Consider the following 26274-nt stretch of genomic DNA (forward strand, 5'->3'; position numbering starts at 1 on the left):
TATCCTCCATGAATTTATCTAGTTCTTTTTTAAACCCTACTTATAGTTTTGGCCTTCACAACATCTTCTGGCAAGGAGTTCCACAGGTTGACTGTGCATTGTGTGAAGAAATATTTCCCTTTGTTTGTTTTAAACCTGCTGCCCGTTCATTTCATTTGGTGACACCTAGTTCTTGTGTTATCCAACCCAAACCACCAGGTATGCACAATCACAAAGTTCTGCACCCACACTTTGCAGTTGGCCCTATTTCTAATGGACAGAATCAGATCTCTGGGTCCAAATATCCCTGAGCTATGGGAAGGTCTGATGTGAATTTTATGGTCTAACTCCACTTCTCCTGGAAATCTAATCAGTCCAGGCTTTCTTCGGAGAACAGGCTCTCACAGATTTCTTGTACTTTTTGATTTTGGCCATGTTAGAAACAAAAAGGAAACAGCCTCTTCCATTATTAGGTGCATCCACTTCTAGGCTGATACAAAACCAGAAAGTGCATAGGTGAACGGGAGGGCTGTGCGTGTGACATTTTAAAGAAAAGTAAAGTATACAGTAACCAAGCTTTGTAAAGCCTCAAAAAAAGTTAAAAGGATAGAGGTCTGGTTCTAGTTTGGATGTTGTTTCAGGATGGCTCTTATTTTATCCAAACCAGTTTGGCTCTCCCTAGCTGGCCCCAGGATAAGAGCATGTAAAACACCCTGCCCTAGCCATCCAGGTAAGTGGAAACGAGGCACTTCAAACGTACATTCTAGAAAACCTGTTGCAGGGGAGCAGTTCTCAAAACATGGTCCATGGAACACCTCCAGGTAGTCCATGGAGCAGCTTCCATCATAAAGGTCAGAGTACCCTAAGCTGTGATTTCCATGGTCCTGCTGCAGTGATTGGGCTAATCATCAGAAGTGTTGCTATAGTAACTGCTGAGAAGAGCAACCGTTCCAGCCTCTCTTCCCAGCCGCCAGTCACCTGCTCAGCACCTCCCTGCTGAGAGGTTCAGAAGGAATGTGTCACCTGAACTTGCCATTGGGCGACAGCCCTAGCATGGGAGAAGCTAGGGGGAAGGGGAATAAGAGAGATTGACAGGTGAGAGGAGAGAGGGAAAGAGAAAACCAGTTGGGAACTAGTATTGAGGTGTGGGGAGTCAGCTCGTGATACTGGGATGGGAGGGACAGAATGGAGCAATAAGGGGAAACGTGGTATCAGGCCTACGAGCTGCATATGGGTCACAGTACAAAAATAGGGTTCAGAGTAGCAGCCGTGTTAGTCTGTATCTGTAAAAAGTACAGGAGTACTCATGGCACCTTAGAGACTAACAAATTTATTTCAGCATGAGCTTTCATGGGCTACAGCCCACTTTACCGGCTGCATAGCATGGAACATATAAGAAGAGTGTGTATATGTGTGTGTGTCTGTATATGTGTATATATATATATATATATATATATATATATATATATACACACACACATACATACATACACATACAGAGAAGATGCCATACCAGCTCTAAGAGGCTAATTAATTAAGATGACCTGTTATCAGCAGGAAAAAACTTTTGTCGTGATAATCAAGATGGTCAATTACAGACAGTTGACAAGAGGTGTAAGGATCGTTATCATAAGGAAATAGATTCAAGTACTGTAATGACTCAGCCATTCCCAGTCAGAGTTAATGGTGTCTAATTTGCAAATATGAAAACGTTTAAGACCCACTGAAACGAGAACAATTCTGCACTAGCGAGGGTGGTGGCCCCTAAGTGATCGAACCAGTCATTTCCGTCTCTGATTTCTAGGACTCTATTTTAATTTGATCTTAAAGGGCAACAGATGCAGAAAGGAAGCACTGAGCAGCCCACACGTTTGCCTTTTGGCCTGCACAGGAAAGTCAGTCATGAATAGCGTCCTGTGCACTAGTTAAGTACCGTGTGCCACTTGGGGAAATGTATGCAACTGGCCCCTGGCTTTGTTGCTCTCATTCCAGAAGTCTTTCACGCTGGGAGAGCTTAGGCACTTAAAGGTCAATAAGACTGAAGTTGGGACACCGCAGAGCAGGTTGCATATGTCAGGTGGGAACATAAAGGACTCCTTCAGTCACTTGCATCTGTATCTGAACTCAGCCAAGATGTGGGGGTATATGAATGTGTTTGTCCAGAGATCCAGCTTTGATGCGCTTTCGGAAACCTGTCGGCATGGCTCTGAGGAGTGCGAAGGAGATAAAAAGCCTCACAAAAGAGAGACGACAAGACGTTCTGCGGAGTCCTTGGCATGTGTATCAGTGCCACACTGGGGAGTGTGGGGGGCAAACCTTTAAAATGTGGGGAGAAGAACTGGCAGCAACTCCAAACTGAGCAGAGGCCAACCTATCCAACTTCACAGACCGGTCTGAACTGGGCCCTTTGAGTCCCTCTCTCATTTCAACTGCACTGAAGCGACCTGCACCCAGCGGGGGTTGTTATGGACCTGTACTCTGCACATGGTGAATGAGACTGCCCTGCATGGAGAGCTTTCGGACTCATATCGGAGCAGAGGCTTGGATGGGCAGGAGGAGAAAGAAACCCACTCAACTGATGTGTCGATTTGACCATTCAGGGCTTCTAACACTCCAGCCTAACCAGGCCCTGATTCCCCCAAGGAAAGGTACCCACGTTGTAATAACCAAAACTTTTGGGGTCAAATCTGTTGCAGCTGTCACTGGAAACTGTCAACTGCACCCCTAGGTCAGCCTGGACCACTGATGCCGCCTTCCCTCAGGGTTCCCACAGCAACAAGGAATGTTGTAACCGCTTCTCTGCTGCAGTACCCACTGTAGGCTTTCCCTCTCTGGGGCTCTCTGCCAGGAAGCTCTTGGTGAATTTCTCTCTTTAGCCGCTAGGTGAGACACCTCTGAAATTTCATCGCCTATAAGAGCCTCACACCCCCAGCACAGCAAACACCTTGCTTTGGTTTCCCAACAGATCTGCATTGGAGCAGGGTGAGGGGACATTACATCACTCAGGCTGCATACCCTGCCAGCTCTACTGTTGCTTTGGAAAGAAAAAAATGCATGTTGAGATTGAATTGGGCTGAGTTGATCGATGAAAATTTCAGCCTCGTCTGTTTCTTCCCTCCTAAAGTGAGTGACAGAGACTTCCTCCTGGGCGGGGTGGGGGGAGGAGGCAATTAGAGACCCAAATTCTTGGAATGTGTTGGAGACAATTTTTTATTTCAGAAGATGGAGAAAGCTACTAGAGGAGAGGTTGCTCTAGATTTGATTTTGACAGATAGGGAGGAACTGGTTGAGAATTTGAAAGTGGAAGGCAGCTTGGATGAAAGTGATAACGAAATGAGAGAGTTCATGATTCTAAGGAATGGTAGGAGGGAGAACAGCAAAATAAAGACAATGGATTTCAAGAAGGCAGACTTCAGCGAACTCAGGGAGTTGGTAGGTAAGGTCCCATGGAAAGCAAGTCTAAGGGGAAAAATAATAGAAGACAGTTGGCAGTTTTTCAAAGAGACGTTATTAAGAGCACAAGAGTAAACAATTCCACCGCATAGGAAAGATAGGCAGTATGGCAAGAGACCCCCTGACTTAATGATCTAAAAATCAAAAAAGAGTCCAACAAAAAGTGGAAACTAGCTCAAATTACAAAGAATGAATATAAACAAATAACACAAGCATGCAGGGACAAAATTAGAAAGGCCAAGGCACAAAACGAGATCAAACTATCTAGGGACATAAAGAGTAACAAGAAAACTTTCTACAAATACATTAGAAGCAAGAGGAAGACCAAGGACAGGGTAGGCCCATTACTCAATGAGGGGGGAAAGACAATAACAGAAAATGTGGAAATGGCAGAGTTGCTTAATGACTTTTTTGTTTCGGTTTTCACCAGACAGGTTGGTGGTGATTGGATGTTTAACGTAGTGAATGCCAGTGAAAATGAGGTAGGATCAGAAGAGGCTAAAATAGAGAAAGAACAAGTTAAAAATTACTTGGATAAACTAGATGTCTTCCAGTCACCAGGGCCTGATGAAATGCGTCCTAGAATACTCAAGGAGCTGACTGAGGAGATATCTGAGTCACGAGCAATTATTTTTGAAAAGAAGGGAGAGATTCCAGGAAACTGGAAAAGGGCAAATTTAGTACCTATCTATAAGGAGGGAAATAAGGACAACCTGAGGAATTACAGATCAGTCAGTTTAACTTCTGTACCCAGAAAGATAATTGAACAAATAATTAAGCAATCAATTTGCAAACATCTAGAATATAATAAGGTGATTAGTAACAGTCAGCATGAATTTGTCAAAAATAAATCGTGTCAAACCAACCTGATATGTTTCTTTGACAGGGTAACAAGCCTTGTGGATAAGGTGGAAGTGGAAGATGTGGTATATCTTGACTTTAGGAAGGCTTTTGATACTGTCTCGCATGACCTTCTCATAAACAAACTAGGGAAATGCAACCTAGATGGAGCTACTATAAGGTGTGTGCATAATTGGTTGGAAAACTGTTCCCAGAGAGTAGTTATTAGTGGTTCACAGATGGGATTAATTAGGACTAATGGGATTAAATTAATTAAGCAAAGGAAAATCTAGGATGAACATCAGGAAATATGTCCTGACACTGAGACTTAATAGAGTGTGGAATAATATCCCAAGGATTTAGTGGAAGACTTATCACTTGTGACATTTGAAACCGGTCTGGACAAAGCAATGAGACTGTGTGAAACAATCCTGTACCAGCCAGAGTACAGACCAGAGATGTAATAACAGGTCTCTTACCCTTGAAAATCTATGATTCTGCTGCGTAAAGGACATGTTCAGCCAGCAGAGAGATTTGAGAAAGCCCAATAATGTAAATTCCTTAAGTACCAGCCAAGCCTCTGAATAAGATAAATCTTTTAGTCACTTTGCTGGTGAGGTCCCTTCTAATCTTATCCTTCTTTAGCTATGCTTTTGAGAGAGTGAAACACTTCTTGCATAAGTGGGTTTGTTGCTCTGAGCCATTGCTCACACCACCCACACAGCCCCCCAGGATTAGAGAAGTCCCTTGGATTAAGCCTGTTACTATTTCGAGTCCAGAGTGAACCAGCTAAGCAAGGGCTCCAGGGAATTTTCAAGTATGGGCTTCAGACAGCTGGCAATGGTAAGCACAGCAGCACCCTCTCTTTGAACTTCAAACTCAAATTCTATGTGAGGATTTCCAAGTGCTTTCCAAAGAGTAATGAATTAACAACAATAAATTAATAACTCTCCTATGAGGTTAGAAGGGAGAGGTTACTCACTGGATGCAGCCCTTGAAGTTCTTCGAGCTGTTCCCCAACGGGTGCGCCTTCTCCAATCAAAGGTTCCTGGGGTGCATGTGCACCTGAAGTGACTGAACTGAAGTAGAGTCCCCACAGAACCTTTGTTGTTAGAGGAGAAACAGGCAGAGAAGCGAAGGCCAACATTTTCCAAAGCACCACTCAACCGGGTGTCCAATTGAGATGCCTTGGCTCTAGCTTCTAGAGCAGTGGTCCCCAAACTTCTCGTCTGTTGGGTGCCAGACAAAGGACCATGGCAGCGGTCGAGCATCCACCGAATTTCTGCAGCGTTTCGGCGGTGATGCCCCCGCGGGAGCCATGGCACCTGTGGGCACTGCGTTTGGGGACCCCTGTTCTAGAGGCACTGAAAAACCCAGCTCATCCATGAAAGTCAATGGGTGAAGAGCATGCCCAGTGCCAGGAAACCAGGCCCAAAGCGTCTCAAGTTGGGCACTCAAAACTGTGGCACCCAAACATCAATGGACACATTGACTGTTAGCCACCTGTCCAAGCTTACACAGTGAGTGAGTTGGAGGCAGTGATAGAAGGCAGGTCTCCTGACCTCCATCCACACAAGCATCTGTTACTGCATTCTTGCCTGCTGCATAAGATTATCAGTGCTGATTCCCTCCTGCCTTGCACCTTGTATGGTCATTTACACCAGAACAAGGGGAATGTAAAACACTACTGGATCAGAATGGTAGCATTTTGCAATCACTCTGCAGTCACTTTGTGCACATGTGATGGTCAACGCACTTTATCTTGTCCTTACAATTCTTGAGTTCTCATACATGCACAAGCTCTGCAGAGTCAGGAATCATATATCAAGAACAGGAGTACTTGTGGCACCTTAGAGACTAACAAATTTATTTGAGTCTAACAAAATAAATCATATATATATATAGATAGATATAGATATATTAATGTGATGCACTATAAACACTCCACAAATGCTTAAACCCCCCAACAGGGATTAGTTCTAACACCTTTGACAGATACAGATTTTTAAAAATGGTTTGAAAAATACCTGCCACTCCTTCACTCTCTCCATAACCAGGAATTATCTCTCCATGAGTGTGAATGGTCCTTCTGTGAAAGTTGCTGCCCTCTGGAGAATTCTCAACAGGAATTCCAGTCTGATGCTGCAGACAGCAGGAGTGAATTCCCTGAAGTCTACAGGAGTGTTGCCATTGATTTCACCTTTTGACTGGGAAAACACAACCCAGGGTTTAAAAGAAGGTGAAAGCAAGAGATTGTTGAAGTTGGTGCAGAATGTATTGGCTGTTTTGGTTAGTGCTAATCGTACTTTTAAATTTCAGTTAATTAAAACAGAATATATCTTACAGAAATTTGGAAAATCTCCTTTTTCATATATTTTGATTCTGAGTGGCAGACCCTCAGCCATACTTTGCATCCCTTGGTTGTCAAGATCATAGTTTCCTATTTGACTGTAAATTATTCTTTTTAATTATATTTACGATACTTTATTATTATTGCTTTTTACAGACTCATTTCTCTCTCTGTAATTTGACATTGTCAGCTTGGCTCTAGCTTAACCCCATAGACTTCAGGGATGAATCCGGCTAATGGTTAGAATTTCATTCCTAGCACACGGCAGTTCTCCATAAACAGGCTCATTCTTCCTGACCAGTCCTCTATAGCTGTGCTGCTGAGTGGTTATCTTGCAGGTTCATGATAGGGCCAACAACAAAGGGCGCTTTGCCAGTTCAAGAGGATAAGGAACTGCTGGACAGAAAAAGAACTTGGCCAAATAAAGCTAGCTCACCTCCCTAACCTCACTTCATTGTTCTATGCTTCAAATCCCATGTCTCGCTCTATAAAAATGTCAAGCTGTCTCTTAAGCTCATTAATACTGTACTAGCTGCTTCAATGTGGCCTTACTTTGCAGCTTCATCCTTCCGTTTGCTACTCTTTAATGCTCTGCCAGCATACCCAGTTTACTCATAATACTAATACTTGGCATTTATATACTGCTTTATCATCTGAGGTTCTCAAAGTATTTTACAAACAAGCAATGAAGCTTCACATTCTGGGACCCTTCCCCTTCACAGGGCTCAGTGCCCAGGCTCCAGCACGAGCCTGACCGTCTACCTGGCAGTTTTATAGCTCCTCAAGTCAGCTGACCAGGGTCAGCTGTGGGTGTTTGATTGCAGTGCAAAAGTAGCCCAGGCGTCCAGGTTGCCAATCATCCTGCTCTATCCCCTTGGCCTGAGAGCAAAACCCAGGTGTCCTGACTCCAATTCCCCTGCTGTAACTAATAAGGAACATACAGAACCATACACAGAATGCAAGAGTCCTGACTCTAAAGGTATGTCTACACAACAAAGAAAAACCCACGGCTTTCCCTGGCCAGCCACAGGTTTTTCTTTGCTGTGTAGACATATGCCTACACTGCAAAAAAGGTATGTTCTTAACTCAAGTTAGCTAACCCTCATTAGCTGACTCAGGTTAACATAGCAGTGAAGACACAGCCACTTGGCTTTTAACTAGGGTTAGCAGCAAGAGTAATATAAATTCCAGTTAGCAAAGGTGAGATGTGAAGAATTTCTCAGGCATCGAGGAATTGTCTTATGAGGAAAGACTGAAAGAGCTACATTTGGATGGGAGATATAACCTTACGAATGCTCAGAAGAAAGATGAATTATTTGGATGGATGGGGGAGTAACCAGGAGTTGCAGGAGAGAATTAGGAACAGGAGTGTTCAAGATGAGTGTAACTGAAAATCTTCCTGAGAGTGAGCTCTGTTAGGCAGTGCTACAGCCTCCAAAGGGAACAACTCTGAAGCCCCGTCATGTGCTTCAAAGAACAGTCCTGTATCAGTCAGGGACGTGGTCGAGGCCTTTTCCATCTTTAATTTATCACATCTTCTATGCCACCGGAGAACTCTGAGACTATCAGCTGACCAATATCATCAACACTGCAGGAGCCCCTCCCCCACCCCAAGTTGTGGTGGGACAGTGCCCACAAGCCAATGTCCTGGCAGCTGCAGGAGCTATTGTCATTCAGCCTGGGATGCTTCTGATCCACTTAAATATACTGACACACTCAGCTGCACACACAAGCACACAGCTCCTCACCTTAGCAAATAATGTCTGGAGTGGAACTGTACTGCATGCTTGGTGGAAAGCCGTGAGCCTGTATCTTCCACTGCATTCCTCTAAGTTTACCGTGACAATAATATCTTTTGAAGAGCTCCAGCAGTCTAGTTCCCTTTGCCACTTACCAACCCAGGCTGGCTGCCTCTAATCAACGTTCTTTCTCTCATTAAATCTCGCCGAATTGTTTCTGATACTCTCCCCACAATTTGTGCTAAAGCTGTTTATGCGGGTCTATAATTGCTTCCCCATCACATGGCTTTTCCGCTTTGGGCTTGCTGGAACGGCATGCCACGTACAGCTTGGTAGGCTGCAGGAATCTCAGCTGTCATCAGCCAAACTCCTAAAGATGCCAATTAGACCTAACTTTTAGCCTTTTCCCATTAACCTCTTCAGTGCCAGAATGCCCCTGTCGATGCTGTTTGAAAGACAAGCACCCCCGGGTAGGTTGGATGCAATTGGCACATTGATTATCATTGTGTGTGGAAACACGACCCGCAGTGACTGTTCTGGATACTGCTCCATAGCTGTTCCCACTCATCCTTTATTTTCCGAACTCATCGCTGTCAGAAACATTCATCTGCTGGGCTGAATTTTTCCAAACTTGATCTTTGGAAAAGCTTCAGCCATTTTTGAATGGGAGAGTGGGGATGGGGGAGAGGGGACCTTTTCAAATTATTAAATACAACGTAACAGTTTTCGAACAACTCTCCAGCCAAACTAACTGGGAGGTAAAAAAGGTGAAATTTGCAGCAGGGAAACAGCCCTCCCTGAGGAGAAGGGCTGTGAATCTTTAAATCATGCTTTGAGGACTTCAGTAACTCAGTCAGAGGCTAAGGGTCTATTCCAGGAGGGAGTGGGGGAGGTTCTGTGGTCTGTGATGTGCAGAAGGTCAGATTGGATGATCATTATGGTCCCTGCTGGCCGTAAAATCTATGAGTCTGGGAGCACGCTAGTGATCAGTGGGTTTGATTTAATGGAGTTGCAACATTTTAAAAATCATAAGCTGCTCACAGATTTTTGCTTCAATCCATGCAAACCTCCAAGGGCCTCAGTTCCTCTTCTGTGAACCACCGGCCATACACAGGAGAGGCCAGAGAGGAGATCTGTTCCTGCAGACTTTAGGAAACCAGCTAGAAGGGAAGGAGAGAAGCTAGCCTCTTGCATATTTTCAGAGACCTGTGGAAGTGGCAGAATATAATCCTAGGGAGAATGGCAATGAGGAAACGCTTATGGGGGCCTGCAAATTGGCTCCGGTTGTTAAACTGGGTTGGCTTACGGCAAACCAGCAAACCACTGCTATTATTTCCAGGCTTCATCTTGTGCTATGAAATCTAAGATTTCATTTACTAGAAATTCTGTTCCCAGCCCTCATGGCTGTGAAAAAAAATCTTCAAACCATGGACTGATGCAGTGATGTCAGCCCAAGTCTCCAGGCAATGTGAAATGAGGCTATCCCATTTATGTCAATCGGGTGTCAATTCTGAAGCCTAGTGATGACCATTTAAATCCCAACTTGGTTAACCGTTCTATAGTATACAGATTTTAAGATATTCTTATGGCACAACTGGGTGGGGCTTGGATTGTGGGTAGAGTCTGAGACAGTACCAGAGCCACCTCCTCATTTTTTTTTTTTTTTTTTACTAATCTGACACCTGGCCAAGAGAAGCTTGGGTGAGCCAGTGCAAATGGCTCTGGGTTTGCGTGGAAAACGTCACGCACCTTGTGCACAGAGATTTTTATGATGCAGAAGACAAATCTAGTTTTGATCTCTAGGGCTTCAGCTTCTCCCTGGCCTCAAAATCCCCCTCCCTTTAATGTTCCCTGGCTTTGGGTCCCCCAAATTCTCTCTCTCTCCAAGCTTCACTGGCTGTTCAGGAGCTTCCAGGGTGGAAGATCACAGGAAGGAAGACCCCAAGTCTGCAGTCTGCCTGCCTGTACAATTTGTAAGCTTCACTGGAGCAAAGCTCTACTTGCATGAGTGTGGGGCCTCCGAAGGCATGCACGCTGCAGCCCCTCAGACTCACAGGTGAAGAGCTCAGCAACAGAGAGGGTTTTGAATTTACACCAGAGCCTCCTGTGAACTGCCTCTCTAGCTGCTGAGCCTAGGGCCCTGACATCAACTGCTGCCCACGGACCTCACCAATTGCATGGGACGGGATGTGCAATTGACAGCTGGCCAAAGAGATCCTGATTCTGAATGATTTTTCCTTTAACAAGAAAACCCTGGGAAACTCCGTGAAGAAAACTGTATTAAGAAACTGTTGAGGCTCATTAGTCCTGCACGTCACTCGAGGCAAGAATTGTCTTTGCTTCATTTGTTTGTACAGTGCCTTGAGTGCTAGACCCTAATCTCTAATTTTAAGCCTCTAGATGCTACTGCAGTATTAAAACAAAACCTGCATGACAGTCAGAAGTACACATAGCCTTAACTCTGCCCCGGGTGTAAATCCATTATAAGAAAGCCCCAGTGAAGTGTAGAAGGGAGCGCATGATGGACCCAAAATGTCACTTTCTCCTTTATGCTTAGAATGTGACTTTCCCTGCAATTCCTCCGAGTAAGCTCCCTGTGAAATTGAACATCTCCATGGATATACATCCTTAACACCAGTAAAACTTGAAAGTGAAATTGACAAAAAGATCAGATGGTATCCTTTAATTTATGGTAATACCTAACCCAAAGTGGAGATTTTAGACAAATGATATATATTTTTTAAGTTCTACAAAACTAGAGTGTCTTTTTTGCTGTTAAAGCAGCAAAGGATCCTGTGGCACCTTATAGACTAACAGACGTTTTGGAGCATGAGCTTTCGTGGGTGAATACCCACTTCGTCAGATGCATGTAGTGGAAATTTCCAGGGGCAGGTATATATATGCAGGCAAGCTAGAGATAATGTTGTTCTTAAGCATGGTCCATTACCTCAGAACATATATTGCAAAATATTTCCCTAAGCTAAGGAGAACCTTGATTTTACAGACACCAATCTTACAAACAGCCAGTGGTACAAACCATTTTTCCCTGATGGGATTAAAAAAAAAATACAAAGAAAACAAAAGTGATGTCAATGAAGAACAAGTCAATTTCCCTTCGTATTCTGATTCCTTCAGTGCATTGGAATCTGCGTTGCAGGGGTTTGAAGGACAAGAAGAAAGCAATGCAGTGAACTGTAACTTATGCACCATACCTACTGTCATTTTGAGATGGTCGTTTTTATGAACTTTTTGATTTTATGAACTCCTCACTCCCTGATTAGTTCATAAAATAGGAGTCCTGCTATACATGAAAGCATTGTCTTGAAGGATAGATCCAGGACAACAAAAGAATCAAGGTTTGCAATCCACGGGAGGCATTAAATGCAGCCCTAGAGTTCTACCCTGTGCTCTCTAGGCATCCTTCTCTTTAATACTGGGATGCATACACAGAGACTGTATGACTTATTAAGCACAGAGATATTTGTGTGAGACACTGACAAACGAGCAGACAAAGCTGGGATAGCTGGGGCTGTGCAGGAGGCAGTGATAAGAAACAAGAGTGGACATGAAGGGGAAAGCAGAGCTGAGAGGATGAGGGCAAGACGTTTGAACTTGATGTGGTGAAAGATGGGCGAGACAGTAGACAGATTCAGCATTATGGTGGGGTGATGCCATCAGAACAATGGGCAAGGAAGATGATCTTAATAGCTGTGTTTTGAATGGACCAGAGCTGGGTGATGTAAGTGTTAGGGAGGAGAGAAGGAGGTCTCAGTAATCAAGAAAGGAGATGAGGAGGATCTGGACAAGCATTCTGATTGTCTGGACAGGAATAAAGAAATAGAGTAGGACACAGCCTGGACGGGTGGGCAAGAAAGAGGGAGGAGATGAAGATGACACTCACGTTAATGGCCTGAGTGACTGAGAGGATGGAAGAACTGTCAACAGTGATAGAGAAAGGGAGAGGAAAGAGTAGGCAAGTTCAATTCTGGCCCTGTTCAGTTTAAGCAGATGGCAAGACATCCAAGGAGATGTCCAGACGCCAGGCAGTGGTGTGAGACTGCCTAGAGGGATGCAGGCCAAGAGCAGAAAGGCAGATCTGTGAATCATTGGGCTAAAGAAACCCGTGTGACTGGATGAGATCAGTGTCAAGGGAGCAGAGGAAGCTGCCTAGGAAGGAAGCGTGTTGTGGGACCCCAGTAGAGAGCAGAAAAGGGAACGAGACCCACCGAGATGATGAAGGAGCAATCAGAGAGAAGGAGAGGAAGGAGCCACAAAATCCAGGGGTGGGGAGATGAGGGACAGGCTATTCCAAGAGGGATGTATGGTAGTCAGCGTCAAAAGCCACCAAGACCTCAAAGAGGATGGGAATTGGGTAGAGGTCCAGAGAATTGTCAGGAAACAGTCATGCAACGTCCGCTTCTAAGGATAAAATCTTGAAGTACCAAGCACCTTAACCTCCCCATGAAGCCATTATGGGTGTGCAGCATCCTTCTGGAGATAGTTTATATCTGGCAGGACTGGGCCCTAGCCCCTTGCCTCTTCACCAGGATAAAACTGCAAGCTTTGTGCACGCATTTCAAAGACTTCGAGTAGCATGCACTATGAACACCTCGAGGAATATAATACCATGTACTTCAACTGTTATGACTCACTCTACTGTTGTCAGAGCAAAGTGCTTCTAGACCAGGGCGATCCTTGAGCGGAGCAGTGCAAGCGTCAGCAGAGGCAAAAAGCTATGAAGCTGTGCCTCTTCATGAGAATAGGCAGACGCTTGACAGAAGGATGAAATGCAATTACATTTCAGTTGTACTAAGTGAACACTGCAAAGAGAAGGTGCCATCTTTGTAAAAATAACAAACGATGAAGGTATGGATGCAAACAACTTAAGCAACACGTTTTGTGCCGTCACTAATTGACATCAGCCACAAGTGCAACCTGTGGAACTTGTTGCCCAGGGCATGGTGATGGCCAGAACTGTGACTGGGTTCACAAAAGAATGAGAGAAGCTCATAGAGGACAGGTCCATCAATGGCTATTAGCCAAGATGGTCATGGACACAACCCCATGCTCTGCATGTCCCTAAACCTCTGCCTGCTAGAAGCTGGGATAACAGGGGATGGATCACTTGATAATTGTCCTGGTCTGTTCATTCCCTCTGAAACCTCTGGTACCGGCCACTGTTGGAAGACATGATACTGGGCTAGATGGACCATTGGTCTGATCCAGTGCGGGCATTCTCATTTTAATCACTGCCTGAAATTTCTGTCCAAGTGCAGTGACATAAACACAGACAAGTTCCTAGCTGAAGCCTTCTGTGTGTGGGAAAGTGAAGGAGAACGAAGATTGCCAATTTACTTATGAAGGTAACTATGGGCATCACAAGCAAAGGGATAGGCTCCAAGGTCTCACCAGCCTTAGAAGGTGGAAGCCCTGTCACCCAGAGCATTTAAAAGTCAACTTGACAAATTTACTTTACTATTATTTATAGGAGACCACAGCTGTGCCCAGCATGGTAATCAACATGCACGATCAGGTCCCTGCTACAAGGCACTTACTATCTAGAACAGGGATGGGCAAACTATGGCCCGCAAGCTGCATCCAACCTATCAGTCGTTTTAATCTTGCCCTCGAGCTCTCACTGGGGAGTGGGATCTGGGGCTTACCCTGCTCCACGTGCACTCCATGTGGCTCCTGGAAGCAGCAACATGTCCCCCCTCTGGCTCCTACATGTAGGGTCAGCCAGAGGGCTCTGTGCTCTGCCCCTGCCCCAAGCACCACACCCGCAGCTATTGCCTAGGAGCCACAGCCAATGGGAGATGCAGAGGCGGCACCTGCGGACAGGGCAGCGCGCAGAGCTGCCTGGCTGCACCTCCGCATAGGAGCTGGAAAGGGGAAATGCTGCTGTTTCCGGGAGCTGCTCGAGGAGGTAAGTGCAGCCCAGATTCTGCACCCCTGAGTGCCCCCCATACATACACCCCAACCCCCTGCCTTAGCCCTGAGCCCCTTCCTGCACTCCGAACTTCTTGGTCCCAGCCCAGAGCTCCATCCTACACCCCAAACTCCACAGCCACATCCCAGAGTCTGCATCGTCAGCCAGATCCCTGACCCCCCATCCCCCTGCCCCAGCCCAGAGCCCCCTCCTGCACCCCAAACCCTCATCCCCAACCGCACCTCAGAGCCCACATTCCCAGACACAGCCCTCATCCCCTCCCATGCCTGCATCCCCTGCCCCAGCTCAGAGCCCCTGAACTCCTATTTCTGGCCCCACCCCAGAGCCTACACCCCCGGCTGTAGCCCTCCTCCCCTCCCCCCCACCCCAATCCCAATTTCATGAGCATTCCTGGCCCTCCATACAATTTCCCTACCCTGATGTGTACCCTTGAGCCAAAAAGTTTGCGCACCTCTGATCTAGAGCAGGGCTGGGCAACATTAAGGGTATAGAGGGCCACAAAATCCACTAAAACCCTTTGGTGGACCACAGAGAAAAACAACATTTAAGATTGAGCTGGGTTGTTGAGGGGGCCAGTCTTCTCCATCAACCCAGATACCAGCTCTGCCCCACGCCACCCAGCTCCACTTACTGCCCCCCATATTGCCTGACTGTTTCAGAGCTGAGAGCCAATCAGGTTCTGCCTCTTCCCCATACCCCCCAGCAGAGCCAATGGAAAGGAAGTAACAAGAGCTGGGTGGTGTGGGACAGAGCCAGAGCCTGTGTCCATGGGGAGCCCAGTGCATGGCACAGCCTAGGTCCATAGGGGAAAAGAGCAGAGGCAGAGACTGGAAGCAGCAAGACCCCATGCGCCAGGTCGCAACACCACTCAACTTTGGCCTGGCCACCCCTTGCTCATGTCAGCAGGGGAAGGTCTCCACTGTTATGCCACCCATTGGCTGTGGGAGCTAGGAGCCAATGGGAAGGCAGTAGCCAGAGCCAGGTGGTGTGGGGCAGATCCCCACCCCTGCATGTGTGATGGAGAGGCTGTTGAGCCAATGGGTGGCATTGCAACATGGCACAACGGCTCCTGCTTCTAGTCCCAGGCTCCATGCCATACCCCCTGCAACCCGCTTCGCTCTGAGCACTGTGCTTGGTGCTCAGATTTAGCTGGGCCTGGGTGCTAGGTCCATTGGTGGCTACACACCTGTTCAGCCCCAACAAAGAATATTTCCACCACCGCCTCTGGGCAGGCTAGATATAGTCCCAGGGCCACCACTTGCCCATCCCTGAGATTGTTCCAGCTGCCATTGAAGTCAAGAGAAACAGGGTCTAATCCTAAACTAAGGTCAAATTCTGAACTCTTTGGCTGAAATTTGGCTCTTATTCAGGCAGAGTTCTCACTGAAGCCAAAGGGAGTTCTGCCCGAGCAAGGAATTTGGGATTTCATCCTGGGACAGGTACAGTTATTCCAGGCAATTCATGATAATGATCAGGTGTAAGGGCAGGAGCAGACACCTGCAGAGCAGACCCTGAAGGGCAGGGATATGAACTGGATGAGCCAAGAAATCTTTTCCATCTCTGACTTCTGGGAGTCTAAATCCACAAACTCAAACCCAGATTGATGGATGCCAACAACCCTAAGCTTCATTTTAACAGAAATGGCTCTTTTCCAGGGAATATTACTCTTGCTAGCACCAAGAAAATGAATCATGTAGAAACACGCAGATGAAAAGAATATGGACTGGAGACCCGAGCTGGGAACGCTGTGGTTCTATGACTCAACACATTAGCTAACAAAACACAGATGTTAGAGTCGCTTTCAGCATGAAGTGGGAAAACAATGTTTCCTTTGCTCCTTTAGTGTTTCTTTCCTCACCTTTCTCTCACTCAGACACCTCTATTTTCCCCTTGCATATAATACTGATTTCAGAATTGTTCTTTGCTCTCATGCTTTGTCATGTCCCTGCCCTGAGCTTTGTAATGATTTTGTGATGTATTTTCTCTGTTTCTACTTCATTTGGCTCTGGAAACTGCAGACCGGATTCAGCTCTCAACCTGGTGTAAATCAGAACTCTGCTGAAGCCAATGGAGAATCTGGCCCAGACGTCCTCTGTTTATCCATAGGGCAGGTATAGTCTGGACACCAGAGCACAAACATCCTTATATGTTATCCTTATATCATTATATCCTCTATTCCTCAATGTTGCTCAATAGGACTGTCTCTAGAATGGAGCCAACTCTATGGCCTGGTCTACACTACGCGTTTAAACTGAATTTAGCAGTGTTAAACCGATTTAACCCTGCACCCGTCCACACAACGAGGCCCTTTATATCGATATAAAGGGCTCTTTAAACTGGTTTTTGTACTGCTCCCCGATGAGAGGAGTAGCGCTGAAATCGGTATTGCCATGTCGGATTAGGGTACTGTGGCTGCAAATCGACGGTATTGGCCTCCGGGCGGTATCCCACAGTGCACCATTGTGACCGCTCTGGAAAGCAATCTGAACTCGGATGCAATGGCCAGGTAGACAGGAAAAGCCCCGCGAACTTTTGAATTTCATTTCCTGTTTGCCCAGCGTGGAGCTCTGATCAGCACGGGTGGCAATGCAGTCCCAAATCCAAAAAAAGCTCCAGCATGGACCGTACAGGAGATACTGGATCTGATCGCTGTATGGGGAGACAAAACTGTTCTATCACAGCTCCGTTACAGAAGACGAAATGGCAAAGCATTTGAAAAAATCTCCAGGCTATGATAGACAGAGGCCACAGCACAGTGCTATGTGACAAGTGTAACGGAAAGCCAAAGAATGAAATGGACGCTCATGGAGAGAGGGAGGGGGTACTGAGGACTCCAGCTATCCCACAGTCCCCGCAGTCTCCGAAAAGCATTTGCATTCTTGGCTGAGCTCCCAATGCCTGTAGGTTCAAACACATTGTCAGGGGTGGTTCAGGGTATATCTGGTCAATTTACCTCCCCCCCACATGAAAGAAAAGGGGAAAAATTGTTTCTTGACTTTTTTCAATGTCACCGTATGTCTACTGCCTGCTGCTGGTAGATGCGGTGCTGCAGCACTGAACAGTAGCATCCTCTCTCCTCCCCTCCACGGCTGCAGACGGTACAGTACAAAATGACTGATAGCCATCCTCATCCTCCTGTGAGTGCTCCTGGCTGGCCTCGGTGAGGTCGGCCGGGGGCGCCTGGGTAAAAATAGGAATGACTCCTGGTCATTCCCAGCAGATGGTACAGAACGGCTGGTAACTGTCTTCATCATAGCAACTGGGGGCTGAGCTCCATCAGCACCCCTCCTTTCATGTCTAAAGAAAAGATTCTGTACTTCCTAGACTATCATAGCAGCTGGAGGCTGCCTACCTCTCATTTTATCTCACTAAAAAGTCAGTGTTTCTTATTCCTGCATTCTTTATTACTTCATCACACAAATGGGGGGACACTGCAACGGTAGCCCAGGAGCGTTAGGGGAGGAGGGAAGCAACGGGCGGGGTTGTTGCAGGGGCACCCCCTAGAATGGCATGCAGCTCATCATTTCTGTGGGATCTGACATGGAGCGGCTGTGCTCTCTGGTTCTCTGATACACTGGTTCTCTAGTACACTTGCCCCATATTCTAGGCAGGACTGACTATTTTTAGATAAACCATAAAGGAGGGAATGACCTGGGGAGTCATTCTCATTGTTGTGTTTGCACCCCCAGCTGACCTCAGCAAAGGCCAGCCAGGAGCACCCATGACAGCAGCAGACAGTACAGAGTGACTGATAACCATCATCTCATCGCCAATTTACAATGGCATGGCAGACGGTACAATAGGGATGGTAACCGTCTCTGCTACCTTGCAAAGGCAAATGAATGCTGCTGTGTAGCACTGTAGTACCGCCTCTGTCAGCGGCATCCAGTACACATACGGTGACAGTGACAAAAGGCAAAACGGGCTCCATGGTTGCCATGCTATAGCATCTGCCAGGGCAATCCAGGGGAAAAGGGTGCGAAATGATTGTCTGCCGTTGCTTTCATGGAGGAAGGAATGAGTGATGACATTTACCCAAAATCACACATGACACTGTTTTTGCACCATCATGCACTGGGATCTCAACCCAGAATTCCAATGGGCAGGGGAGACTGCAGGAACTGTGGGATAGCTACGGGATAGCTACCCACAATGCAACGCTCCAGAAATCGATGCTAGCCTCGGTACATGGACGCACAACGCCGAATTACCGTGCTTTGTGTGGCCGTGTGCACTCGACTTTATACAATCTGTTTTACAAAAATGGTTTATGTAAAATCGGAATAATCCTGTAGTGTAGACGTACCTTATGACTGGGTCATTTCATGGCTTCTCTGCGGAGGTTGCCAACTAGGAGGCTAATGGTGGTAATGGATTTTGTGATGTCCCCACCTCTGCATCAGGAATTCAGCTAAGAGCCCATTAACTCATTTCATATATGTCACTGAACAGTTATCAGATGGTAGCATTTTTCAATCATTACCAGAGAGGGGCTCAAATCATGAGGTTTGGCTCTAGAATTAGGAGTGTACGAATTGCCAGACTGGATCAGACCTGAGGTCCACCTAATCCAATATCCTGTCTCTAACAGTGGCCCATACTGGATGCTTTTAAGGAAAGTGTAAGAACCCAGAAGTGAGCAGCTGTGGAATAATCCGCTGCCCACATAGGGCTCCTTCTGATCTCTAATAGACTTTTGCATAAACTGAGAAACACAACGTTTAATATTCCTTCCTAAAATGTTGTTATTCATTATGATAACTCTACTGCCCAATCACTTTTTGAACCTTGTTAAATTCTTGGTCTCTGTGACATCCTGTGGCCGTGAGTTCCACAGTCTAGTCACTTATTATATGAAAAAATATTTTCCTTTTATCACTTTTGAATTTCCCACCTTTTAATTGCATTGACTGTCCACTTGCTCTCATGTTAACCATTTGATCTGAATCCAAACTGCCCTGAAATTCAGGGGGGTTGGATATAGTGTTCCACTTTCAGACCATCTCTAATCAGTACTGACCTAAATTCAAACTACTCGCCTAGACGTGAAAAAGCCGATATCCTGTTCCTCAATCCCACTTAGCCAACCCAATCCCATTTCTATTTACTTTTCAAATATCTTTCTCGCTCCCTCTAAAGCACTTTCCCTGGAAGACGCACAAAGTACAACTAAGCTGAGACACAAGATAAACAAGTGGAGATTGCCAGCTAGAAAATATATGTACCCATGAATCATTTGCAGGAAACCACACTGATTTCCAAGTCTGATATAGGTTTGATTCTCTTTCTAATGATGTTTCTTCCTTTATAATGTGCACCAAAATTGGGACTCTAACCACAGAGGGATTGTTTACCCACTGTTACATGTGCAATCACACAACCCACTGATGTGAATGAGGCTTTTTATTCTATCCACATTTTTTGCTGGCCTGCTTGGCCAGTTTGAATCCGCACCCATGATACACCAAGGAACATTTGTCACAGTGAAGCTCATCTTTAGTTTCTATCCCTGGGAGAACTTTGCCAGTGAGCCCGGCAATGCTCTGCAAAACAGAGCACATAAAGCAAAACAGAAGAAAATATGCAAAGACCCTTCCCTCCCGCCCGCTACCCCTCATCCTCACATTCTGTGGTTCACAGCTTCAAAATTAATTGATGCAAGGGGCCAGAATCTCTACTCAGTTAAACCAGTGAAAATCAGAATAACTCCATGAAAAAGTCAGTGGAATAACCAAGATCAGAATCTGGCCTGATAGTTTTTACAATTTAAGCCATACCTTTCAGTAAAAGCAATGACCTGTTCTGACAGCTAGCCTTGATTATAATAAACAGTCCTCTTCCAGCACCAGAATTTGTCACGTTGACATTTTATTCACCTGGTCATCTAATCCACACTTTTCTTTGTATTAGTGGTTGCTTTCAACTAACCATCAAGTATCAAAACATTTTTACAATTAAGAGCTTTTCTCCTTACTAAATTCCCCCAACATATTTTTAAATAAAACAATCAGCTTATACATAAGAACCACAAATGCACAAGGAGCTTAAGATACAAGTAATTCAGTGCCTGAGGCCTCTCACATGTTAGCCCATCATAAATGTAAAATGAAAATCCCCACAGACTTTGTTTTGCATTAGATGGTGCATAAAACCTACTGGAGAAGCCAGATTAGTAAGCAACTTTGTTGGTGTTGTCATATTTAAATAAAGAAAATCAAAATGGGATTAAAATGTCTTTTGGAGTCTCACCATAACTTTGTGTAAATAGGCCTAGAATGCCTAAAAGTCATTTTATGATGATGATTTTGTTCCCAACAAACCATAAATTGTAAAGCAGCCTCACAAAAGTCTATTTGCCCATTCCTCTCTAGGGCAGCTGGCTTCAGAGTTTTGTTCATTTTGATCATTGTCATCATTTGTCACCTGGCAATTAAATTTTGTGCCCAGGCTGGTAAAAAGACATGCAATGTTGGTATAAGATCATGTGCGTTCATCACTGTTGTTCCAAAGGTCCAAATCTTGAGAGGACCCTGCTGAGTTGTTATACAGGCAAATCAATAGGTGTTTGCCTGTGTGAAGACTGAACAAAAACTGGATGAGGCCTCAGGATTTGGCCCACTGGGAGTTTTACCAGATAAGGACTGAATAAAAACAGAGGTGATGATTTAGATCTCAATCATACTGGTACAACTCTGGAGTATCTCCATTGACTTCAAAGAGTTAGTCTGAATTTATACTGGCGAAACTAGGATAAGAACCTGGTTCTGGGTTAAAGACTTCAGGATTTGGCCCAATACATACGGGCTATATTCTGACAATCTCATTCATAATGAGCTATACATCACTCCACAAGTAATCCCACTGAAGAAAATGAGATTACTTGTAGAATAAGGTGTAAGGGTGGGAGAATCCAGCCCGAAGTAGCCTTATTATAACAAAGTCAGAGGATTTGAGAAGCAAAAGGAGAGAGTAGTGATGAAACTCTATTACCTGCAGATCACATCTGCTCATTTTTTCTCTTTGATAGACTGGCAGATGGTCAGCAAATAGTCTCACATTTAAAATGCAACATTGATTTTAAAGTGTAAAAATAAGCATCCAATTATTTTAAAGGATTCCTGTTCCCCAAGGTAGCCAGTCACCTGTCTTTTTACTCTACTTTGAATCTATTTGCTCACACTCACAAACCAGCCTCACGGACGTCACCTTTTCTGTGTTTGGGCAGAATGATCAGTAGTGTAGATAGTACTATAAAGGTGAAATAGCTAAAATATACAGGCAGCTAGCTGCACATATCTTCAACTGTGCTGCTTTTAAAAAAGATGAAAAATATAAAATAAGCCAGACATAAACTGCCTCTGGAAATGGTGAGTGATTTGTTCTATTTTTTTTAACTCCTCTAAAAGCATGTTGTGAAAAGTGCATCTTCAGCTATCAGTCAAATACATAAGCCATTCCAAAGGGCTATGTCCCATTGGTCTTTCAGCTCTGATCTAAGAGACTGATAGGTATGAAGCGGGCTCATTCTGCCGGACTCTGATGTGCAGATGGGTTGCTGGAGGAACATAACTCATCTTCAGGAAAGTTAGGTGTCTTTCTCACCCGAGCACACTGGGATGGGTCAGGTCCCCTCAACTCCCAATATCCTACTTACGAGAGACACAAATGAGTGTACCGCCAGTGGGTGCAAGATGCTGGCACCTTTACTAGGCTTGGCAGGACATGGATCACAATACTTTCACCCTAAGCACAGCCACATGGCACTAGGTTACCATACCAGAGCTACCAAAAATAGGAAGCAGAGAATGGGCCAGATCTGGTTTAATTGAGCTTCGGTTTTGATCTACCGTGTTACAGACCCAAAGATCTTTGCCCGACAGCCAGATCATGCAACTTATGCAAGTAGCGTTTACATTGCAGTCAATTAGACTATTCTGGTGAGTAAAGGCTACATGCATATTAGGGTTGTAAGATCAAGCCTTAGGTCTGTAATCATTCCTGCTGCGTTTGTAATAAAAAATAATTGGAGATATACCTATCTCCTAGAACTGGAAGAGACCTTCAAAGGTCATGGGGTCCAGCCCCCTGCCTTCAACTGCAGGACCAAGTACTGGTTTTTGCCCCAGATTCCTAAACAGCACCCTCAAGGACTGAGCTTACAACCCTGGGTTTAGCAAGCCAATGCCCAAACCACTGAGTTTTAGACTAAGTATGAATTTTGCCCATGTACTAAATGAATCAAACGTACTAGGCTAAAATACTTGATCTACTTTCAATCATTTGTAGTTTGGAGAAAATGGTGTGAAAAAAAGTGTCACATTTTATTTTTGATTACCCTGTGGTTTTTTGTTTTCATGTTGTTGTGCAGCACCCTAGACATTTTGGTGGAGAGAAACTTCTTTGGCCCACACCAAGGAATGTTTTCAGGTAGCACTTTTAGCATGTATAATCTCACACGATTGCTTTATTCAAAGTTTAGCAGAGTCCTGACCAATAGTGGCTTTGAAACTGTGGGCTGTGGTGCAGGATGATCTGCGGACTATTTGGTAGTGTTCAACAGGGAGCTGTCTGATCATATGGTGTTGATTCCTGCTAGGTATTTGCAGCCACTAAATTGTGTTTTAAAAGGCTAACAATGCATTTCAGACTTTCTTACTATCACTTTTCCTCATAAGCCATTGCTGTTGTTGCCACAGGGATTTTATATGCTTGCATATGCAGGGAGGGGGAGATGTCCACAGGCAGACAAATAATCTCTTTATTTAGATGTCCACACTGTCAAAAAAAGTTTGAGAATTCCTGCTATGGAATATAAAATGGCTCAGAACATCTCTACTAAGGAAGCTCTAGGAAGTCATTGCTCTCTAACCATCTGCCTCTTAAAACTGCTCCTGTGTAATGAATGTCAACTTTGCTGTTTTATTTTTAAGTCTTGAAGTGTCTGTTAAACCCTAATAGGATTTAATGCAATGGAGATCTTTTCCTATAATTTTCCTCTGGGTGTTCTTTGAGTCATTATCCATTTTTAGATAATGGTGGAGTAATTAAACAGATCCAGGCATCTTTCAAGTATTGAAGGGTATTTTTAATTAAGGAGAAGTTCAGGTGAGACTTTGATTATACACAATCCTTCTAGCACAGATGAAGCCATGGCTTTCAAAGTTTTACCAGATATATAAAGTATTCTCTCTGACTCTGTAGGGAAGCCTTCAGGCCATGGCCCCAGACCTGACATTTATCTTTTTAAAAGCCCTAGGCCAAGCTGCAAACCACAAAATCAACAAAAATACCACTTGTCAAGCCAGAGACAAACCAAAGAGTTATCAAGTACAGGTGGAGAGCGCTGGGGATATTTTGATATAACTCGAATGCAACATCTGAGCGTCAAGGTTTTAAAATGTTCACAATGTCATTAAACAAAGTTGATATGCATGTATCAGTGCCACACCTCAAAAACCTAATAAAGAAACCGTAAACAGTTAGCACTAAGACCATTCCTGTCACCTTCAAAATTGCATCTGGCCCCAAATCTAATGAATGAGAACCAGAACTAGACTGAATTAAACTGTGCTCCTTTTCCAAACCTTTTTCAAGGTATCACAGGTTATATCCATGCAGTAAAACAAAGTCTTTTCGTGGTGTGGCTCTGGGCCTGTCTGTGCATTCTGTCTGTGCGTATTGGGGTGTGTGGTGTCTCTGTGCTGTGAGTTATGTCTGTCTTTTGGTGTGTCGTCTGAGTGGGCGTTGGTGTGGGCGTGTGTGGCTGTGGCCCTGAGTTCTGCATCCATGCATGTGTGTTGTGTCTGTGCCTGTGTCTGGGTGTGCCTTTGTGTTTCTCCAGGTGAACATTTGTGAATGGTGTCGTCCCTTGGCGGGCACGCCAGCGTGTGTTGTGGCTAGTGTGTATCTCTGCCTTTTCCCTCTCTGCACAAAGCTTCCAAGTAAGCGCAGCTCCAACTCAAAGCCTTCCAAAACACACCCTTCCCCCAAACTCACAACCCAAGAGAAAATCAACACCACCCTTCTCCAAAGAGCAAGGAGTGCCGGGGGGGGGGGGGATTGTTACACACACACACAGGACTCCAGCCCCAGCGCCTGGCTGGGAAGTTTGCTCGCTCACCTGTTCGGGCCCCTGGAAGCAGATCCTGCAGAGCGGGGTCCTCATGCCGCTGTCCAGGCTGCTGCCCAGCGAGTACCTGTCCTCCGCCTTCCCTTTGCAGAAGTCCTCCGAGGACGCGCTGCTCAGGGTAGACGCGGGGGGCTCGCCGGCCGGGCTGCTCCACTCCTCCTCGGGCGGGCTGGCCGGGCCGCCCCCCCCTGCGGCCGGCGCCCTCCAGGCGCCCCCTCGCCCCCCATGCAGCGCGGGCAGGGTGTTGTTGGCCGCCGGCCCGCCCGGGCGGGGGGCTCCGCTGTCCATGGGGAGGGGAGGAGGGGGCGCGGGGGGTCTCCGGAGCAGGAAGACTTTCAGGTCATTGAACAACATGCGGCAGCGGCATTTGAGGAGGCTCTGATGGCGCAACATCTGTCTCGGACTCCGCAATCCGCAGCAGCAGCACCATAAACCGACTACACCGGCTGGTATTAACATGTGCCTTCCCTTTCCAGGCAGGGACGGGCGGGAAAGAGCAACCGCTGGGGGGGGGGCAGGAGCCAGGGGGCTGGTGGCTAGTTTCTCCCCCCACCCCACCCCCAAATATTGGGCAGTTTTCTGTCTTTAAAAAAAATGGATCTGGAGGAAGATCTGGTTAAAATTCACCGCAACCCGCTGATCATTAATAAGGATAAAAAATTATCTCTGCCCTTCCCCCACTCCCCCCCCCCTTTTTTTTAACTGGACAAATTCCACAAGTTTGTTTGGAAATAAGCCGGTGTTAGAAATAAACCCTCCGCTGGGGGGGTTCAGAGAAACACTGGGGCTCCTGGAAAGTCTTGACTCCTGCGCCTGTGAAAAAGGGGGTCGCGCCTCTCCAGCGGGTGTGGAGAAAGGAGGGCAATATGGGTCTTTCCCCAGTAGCTGGCATGTCAAGCGGTTCCTTTTCCTTCTAGTTGTTAGCAGCCAAGTTATCTGAAACGGTGCAAACGGATGTGGCATCAGACGGGAGAAACAGCGGACTGAGGACATGCAAAACCGGGTTTTGTTCTTCTCATGATCAAAACTGCCTTCGCTGACAAAAGGGCCTTCGCGGTATTCTTTTCCTGGGGAAGGGGGTGAAAACGCCCTACGTTCACAGGCTCGTTCAAACGTTGCTGTTGTGTTCAGAATGTTTCATGATCAATATTAAAAGTCCCGAAAGACACGATTAGCATCCAATGAGCCTATCCCCCAAAGCAGTTTGTTTGGTTTGATTTTACCTCCTCCACTCCAGCAGCTGTCTGGACCACACACAAAAACCTGGCAATTGGCGAGGAAGGGGGGGCGCTTAGTGCCTGCCCAGTTGTTATTCCCCTGGACTAAAAACCCGTAGACATCTGTTTTAGTCTTTGCTTGTAATTGACCAGGCAAACGTGGCTCTTACATGGTCACGTTTCCTTCCCCCTTTCACCAAGCAGGGACGTCATCAAAGGCATTGGCAGCCTGCACAGCCTGTAGTGAGGATGGCAAGGAAGGTTCTCTCTGCAACTGCAGGAATCTCCTTTGGATGCATAGGACGAGGCTCCTTCCTTTTCTCCACCACCAAACCCAGCTTCATTTTCCTGCCCTTCTCTCCTCCTCCTCCGGCTGTTGTTCTCTCTCTCTCTGGCATTGACACTCAACCATTGCAAGTGTCTCTGGCAAAAAAAAAAAAACAAAAAACAACTCCTCTCCGTCTAAGAGCCTCTGATGAAACACAATGCACCAGACACACGGGGATGCATGGGTTATTTTGCCTGCAGCACCTACCGTGTTGGCAGCATCGAGCTGTCTCTCTCATCAGCCTCCTCTCAGCTCTCCCATCCGGCTTGCAGTGATGATGCTGCTGTTG

General features: G+C 45.9%; 1 protein-coding gene across 2 annotated transcripts in view; it reads right to left on the reverse strand.

The window, feature by feature from the left end:
- Positions 1-24899, reverse strand: part of MARCHF4 (membrane associated ring-CH-type finger 4) — a 164149-nt gene extending 139250 nt beyond the window's left edge. For both annotated transcript variants that reach the window (XM_050917123.1, XM_050917122.1), the window contains exon 1: positions 24432-24899. In XM_050917123.1, the coding sequence (XP_050773080.1) occupies positions 24432-24899 (468 nt within the window). The remainder of the gene's footprint in view (positions 1-24431) is intronic.
- Between the last annotated feature and the right edge of the window lie 1375 nt (positions 24900-26274).

The sequence above is a fragment of the Gopherus flavomarginatus genome, chromosome 10 (assembly GCF_025201925.1).
Source record: "Gopherus flavomarginatus isolate rGopFla2 chromosome 10, rGopFla2.mat.asm, whole genome shotgun sequence".
Lineage (NCBI taxonomy): Eukaryota > Metazoa > Chordata > Testudines > Testudinidae > Gopherus > Gopherus flavomarginatus.